The sequence below is a fragment of the Erythrolamprus reginae genome, chromosome 10 (genome assembly GCF_031021105.1).
Source record: "Erythrolamprus reginae isolate rEryReg1 chromosome 10, rEryReg1.hap1, whole genome shotgun sequence".
Lineage (NCBI taxonomy): Eukaryota > Metazoa > Chordata > Lepidosauria > Squamata > Dipsadidae > Erythrolamprus > Erythrolamprus reginae.
In genome coordinates, this window is record NC_091959.1 from 46,932,957 (window position 1) to 46,938,956 (window position 6,000).

The following is a 6,000-nucleotide window of genomic DNA, read 5'->3' on the forward strand; positions in this document are numbered from 1 at the left end:
TATGTTTCTATATACAGTTATATATACATATATTTTTATTAGTTGTGTTTTAGCTAAGTGTATGTATACATATGTACATTATACATTACACACAGAGAGAGGGGTCAGCGACTCCTTGGGCAGTTTCAGCTTCCTGAGTTGTTGCAGAAAGAACATTCTTCGTTGTGCTTTTTTGCTGACTTTTTGACAATCAAGACCATTTTAGGGCTTGAGATAGGATAGAACCAGTGAAGGGCTACCAAATTTTTTACTACCACCCTGTGGCCGTGGTTTATGCAGGACGCCCTGCATTTTCTTTCAACATCTTTCAGTGCAAATTGGGTGCTCCATTTTCGCTACCCCACTGCGTTCACCCACCCCCAAATCCAGGGCAGTAGCCCACCCCTGAATAGAACCTAGAGATTTGAAGGTCTCTAGTGTTGATTCTGTGTTGTCCAGTACAGTGTTTCCCAACCTTGGCAACTTGGATATATTTGGACTTCAACTCCCAGAATTCCCCAGCCAGCGAATTCTGGGAGTTGAAGTCCAAATATCTCCAAGTTGCCAAGGTTGGGAAACACTGGTCTAGTATTATGAGAGGTGGGTAGGATTTATTTTATTTATTTATTTATTTATTTGGTCCAATACATAATACACATTGAAGAGAAAGATATGTATAAGTAAAGAAAAAAATAGAAGAAAAGATATAAAGTATAGGTGAACATATTTGAAAGGAAGAAAAGATAAATGAGATAAGGAGAGACAATTGGATAGGGGACGGAAGGCACACTGGTGCACTTATGCACGCCCCTTACTGACCTCTAAGGAACCTGGAGGGGTCAATCGTGGATAGTCTAAGGGGAAAATGTTTGGGGTTAGGGGTTGACACTATTGAGTCAGGTAATGAGTTCCACGCTTCGACAACTCGGTTGCTGAAGTCATATTTTTTACAGTCAAGTTTGGAGCAGTTCATATTAAGTTTGAATCTGTTGCGTGCTCTTGTGTTGTTGTGATTGAAGCTGAAGCAGTCATGGACAGGCAGGACGTTGCAGCATATGATTTTGTGGGCAATACTTAGATCGTGTTTTAGGCGCCGTAGTTCTAAGCTTTCTAGACCTAGGATTGATAGTCTGCTTTCGTAGGGCATTCTGTTTCGAGTGGAGGAGTGAAGGACTCTTCTGGTGAAGTATCTTTGGACATTTTCAAGGGTGTTGATGTCCGAGATGTGGTATGGGTTCCAGACAGATGAACTGTATTCAAGGATGGGTCTGGCAAAAGTTTTGTAAGCTCTGGTGAGTAGCGTGAGATTGCCAGAGCAGAAGCTGCGTAGGATCAGGTTAACAACTCTAGAAGCCTTTTTGGCGATAATGTTGCAGTGGGCTTGGGCACTTAGATCATTTGATATTAGTATTCCAAGGTCTTTTACTGAGTGGGGCTTGGCTGTGAGGTTTTGTTTATTCAGTTTATATATGAGGTTCGGATTCTTTTTGCCGGTGTGGAGGGTAGAGCATTTGCTGGTTGATATTTGAAGTTGCCACGTGCAGCTAGACCAATGTGAGACAAAGTCGAGGTCTTTTTGGAGAGTAGATGTGTTGTCCGTGGTGTTGAAAAGTTTTAGGGACGGTGTCTCCTAAAGCTTACCACCATTTCGACGGTTTTGAGTGGGTCTGGTTCCAGATGTGGAATTTGCAAAACAGGACATAAGGGGAATTAGAAGACTATCATGCCTGGGCTTTGGTGAGGGTCCCTGGCATCCTTCCATTTCTGCTGCAGTGTGAAAGGGGGGGGAGGATTTACAGCCTCCTGTTGAGGGGTTCTCAAAGGGAGGGGAGGGGGACGCAATGCGAGTGCTTGTGCCTCGATGAATGAATGGGGCATCCGGTTTTGGAAAATTCCCACACTGAGGCTAGCCAGAAGCCACAGCAGCCTCCCCTGCGCCTTCTTGGGGTTCTGAATTCTCTGCTGTGTCTCTCGGGAGGTGGGCAGGGAGAAGGGAGGGTGTGTTTGTGTGTAGTGACAACCCGGCAGCCCCAGGCCCAGATGGGAGACCAGCCTGGGTTCTGGGGATCGGCAAGAGGGGAAGACACTGGGGAGGTTGGGAAGGTTTTGAACCACTTGTGGTTTTATTAGTTGTGTTTTAGCTAAGTGTTTGCATTTCCTACTGTCTGTCTTTGCTAATTGTATATGGTTTGCTCTTATGCCCTTTGTAAAAGAAAAAGATATTTAGATAGATGTAGATAGACAGACAGACAGACAGACAGATACATGATAGATAGATAGATAGATAGATAATAGATACATAGAGAGATGTAGAGATATTTAGATAGATAGATAGATAGATAGATGATAGATAGATAGATAGATAGATAGATGTAGATATTTAGATATTTAGATAGATAGAGGATAGATAGATAGAGAGATGTAGAGATATTTAGATATTTAGATAGATAGATAGATAGATAGATAGATGATAGATGATAGATAGATGTAGATAGATATTTAGATATTTAGATATTTAGATAGATAGATGATAGATAGATAGATAGATAGATAGATGTAGATAGATATTTAGATATTTAGATAGATAGATAATAGATAGATAGAGAAATGTAGAGATATTTAGATAGATAGATAGATGTAGATAGATATTTAGATATTTAGATAGATAGATAATAGATAGATAGAGAAATGTAGAGATATTTAGATAGATAGATAGATAGATAGATAGATAGATGTAGATAGATATTTAGATATTTAGATAGATAGATAATAGATAGATAGAGAAATGTAGAGATATTTAGATAGATAGATAGATGTAGATAGATATTTAGATATTTAGATAGATAGATAATAGATAGATAGAGAAATGTAGAGATATTTAGATAGATAGATAGATAGATAGATAGATAGATAGATAGATAGATAGATAGATGTAGATAGATATTTAGATATTTAGATAGATAGATGATAGATAGATAGATAGATAGATATAGATAGATATTTAGATATTTAGATAGATAGATGATAGATAGATAGATAGATAGATAGATATAGATAGATAGATGATAGATAGATATATAGATATATAGATATTTAGATAGATAGAAGATAGATAGATAGATAGAGATAGATGATAGATAGATAGATAGATAGATAGATCAGAGAGAGAGAGAAACAGATGACAGACATAGATAATGAGATGATAGATAGATAGATAGATGTAGATAGATATTTAGATATTTAGATAGATAGAAGATAGATAGATAGATAGAGATAGATGATAGATAGATAGATAGATAGATCAGAGAGAGAGAGAAACAGATGACAGACATAGATAATGAGATGATAGATAGATAGATAGATGTAGATAGATATTTAGATATTTAGATAGATAGATGATAGATAGATAGATAGAGATAGATAGATAGATAGATGATAGATAGATATTTAGATATATAGATATTTAGATAGATAGATAGATGAAAGATAGATAGATAGATAGATAGATAGATAAATAGATAGATAGATACATGAGAGATAGAACGAGAGAGAGGCAGACACGTAGGCAGACCTGGAGAGAGAGAGAGAGAGAGAGACAAAAATACACCCCATACTACTTATATGCCACTCCCCAGGGCTTTCCAGCCCCGTCTAAGCAGTTGGGCATCTCGCTGCCTGGCTCCTCATTTACCCCCCCCCCTCGGGAGATCTCGCCTCTCTCTGTCTCTCTGTGGGAGGGGGGGTCCCCCCTCTTTCCCCCGCCCAGCCCCCTCCCCTTTTTCCCCAAGGGCGGGGTCGGTCCGGGCGCCCCCTTTTAAAAGCGCGGCGTCGGGCGAGGCGGCGGCGTTGAGAGCCGAAGCGCCGCGATGGAGGCTCCCTACTACGACTACGAGGCGGGGGGCAACTGGAGCGTCGAGGCGGGCTGGGTCTGCGCGGGGGAGGCGGAGGAAGGCGGCGGGGGCGGCGAGACGGACTGGGAGCTCTCCTTCTCGGTGCTGCCCGTGCTCTACATGCTGGTCTTCGTGCTGGGTCTGTCGGGCAACGGGCTGGTGCTCTTCACGGTGTGTCGGGGCCCGTCGGGCAAGAGGCGGCCGGCCGACGCTTACCTGGGCAACCTGGCGCTGGCCGACCTGGCCTTCGTGGTGACGCTGCCGCTGTGGGCGGCTTACACGGCGCTGCGCTTCCACTGGCCCTTCGGCTCGGCCCTCTGCAAGGTCAGCAGCTACCTGGTGCTGCTCAACATGTTCGCCTCCGCCTTCTGCCTGGGCTGCCTGGGCTTCGAGCGCTACCTGGCCGTCGTGCGGCGCTTGCCAACCGCCGCTCCGGCCTCCGCCGCCGCCTCTTGGGCGTCCCTTCGGTCGCGCATCTGGACTTGGGTCTCGTTGGCCGCGGTGTGGCTCCTGGCCGGGCTGCTGGCGCTGCCTGCGCTGCTTTTGCGCCAGACGCAGTGGAGCCCCCGCGAAGGAGGCAACGGCTCGGCCGCCTTGGAGTGCGACATGGATTTCAGCGCCTTAGCCGGCAGCGCCGAGGAGGCAGCGCGCTGGCTGGCGGCGCTGAGCTTGGCCACGACGGCGCTGGGCTTCGTGGTCCCTCTGGGGCTCCTGACCCTCTGCTACTGCTGCATCGGGGCGGCGGTGAGCCGGCACTTCCGACGGCGCAAGGAGGAGAGCCGGCAGCGCCGCCGGCTTTTGCGCATCATCGTGGCGCTGGTGGCCGTCTTTGCGCTCTGCTGGCTACCTTTCCACCTGCTCAAGAGCCTCTACGTGCTGGCTTGGGTGGGCTGGCTGAGCTTGCCCTGCGCCTGGCTGGACCTGATCCTGCGCCTCCACCCTTACGCCACCTGCCTGGCTTACGTCAACAGCTGCCTCAACCCCTTCCTCTACGCCTTCTTCGACAGCAGGTTCCGCGCCCAGTGCCGCCTCCTGCTCGGCTTGCGCCCCGCGCGGTCCAGGGGACCTGCCGGGTCCGTCTCGTCCACCCTCAGCGGCCAGACGCAGAAGTCGGAGCTGCCTTCCATCGGCACCAAGGTGTAGGATCGGGCGCAGCGCAGCGACGCAAAGGAGGGATTTTGGGTGGGGATCGCCAAGCAGGCGCCCGCCTGGATCCCACCCCCGTCTTGAGATTGGCTTTCGGACTGGTTTTCTCTGCCCCCATCCCCGCCGGAGCTCACCTTTTTCGGGGCAGGTCCTTGCGGTGAGCAACTCCTTTGTAACTCAATAAAGGCTCCCTGTTTAAAAGAAAACGGGCGTCGGTGTTTGTCTAGTTGAGGTTTGGAAAAAGCGGGAGGGGGGCGGACCTTCGTCCAGGTGGGAGAAGTGACCTGAAGATACATCCTCACGTCCAAATCGTATTGAATGGTATTGTATGTGTTGACTGGATTGTTGAGTCCGTGGGTTTTAATTGGGGGTATTGCTTTAATTTATATTCGACTTCTTTTTAAGGGTAAATTGTATTTTTTAAGTGCACTGGTGTGCCTTTCATCCCGTCCGTCTTTCCTTTCTCACTTATCCTATATATTTTCTTTCTTTCATATATCCTCTCCTCCAAGTTCACTTTACCCTTATATATATTACTACATGTCTATTTTTCTTCCTATGTATTTGTGTATTGGACAAATGAATAAATAAATAAATAAAAATAAGCTGACCTGCGTCCTTCGGGATCGGGTAGAAGTCAAATGAATGAATGAATAGAAATGAAGAAGATTGACAGCAGAAAAAGACCTCCTGGTCCATCTAGTCTGCCCTTCTATTATTTCCTGTATTTTATCTTAGGATGCATCTGTTTATCCCAGGCATGTTTAAATTCAGTTCCTGTGGATTCTTCCTTCCTTCCTTCCTTCCTTCCTTCCTTCCTTCCTTCCTCCCTTCCCTCCGCATTCATAGAAACATAGAAGATTGATGGCAGAAAAAGACCTCCTGGTCCATCTAGTCCAGTGATTTTCAACCTTTTTTGAGCTGCGGCACATTTTTTACATATACAAAATCATGGGGCACATTGAGGCGGGGGAGGGGGAGTGGG

The 6,000-nt window shown here is 46.1% G+C and overlaps 1 protein-coding gene across 1 annotated transcript; it reads left to right on the forward strand.

Moving 5' to 3' along the window:
- Positions 1 to 3,845: 3,845 nt before the first annotated feature.
- On the forward strand, positions 3,846 to 5,221 carry LOC139173002 (apelin receptor-like). Its single transcript, XM_070762390.1, has one exon. It carries the CDS (start codon positions 3,846 to 3,848, stop codon positions 5,010 to 5,012), a length of 1,167 nt encoding a protein of 388 aa, XP_070618491.1. The 3' UTR covers positions 5,013 to 5,221.
- The last annotated feature ends 779 nt before the right edge of the window (positions 5,222 to 6,000 follow it).

Coding starts and splice junctions, on each gene's coding strand:
- LOC139173002 (XM_070762390.1), top strand. CDS start 3,846: ATGGAGGCTCCCTACTACGACTACGAGGCGGGGGGCAACTGGAGCGTC.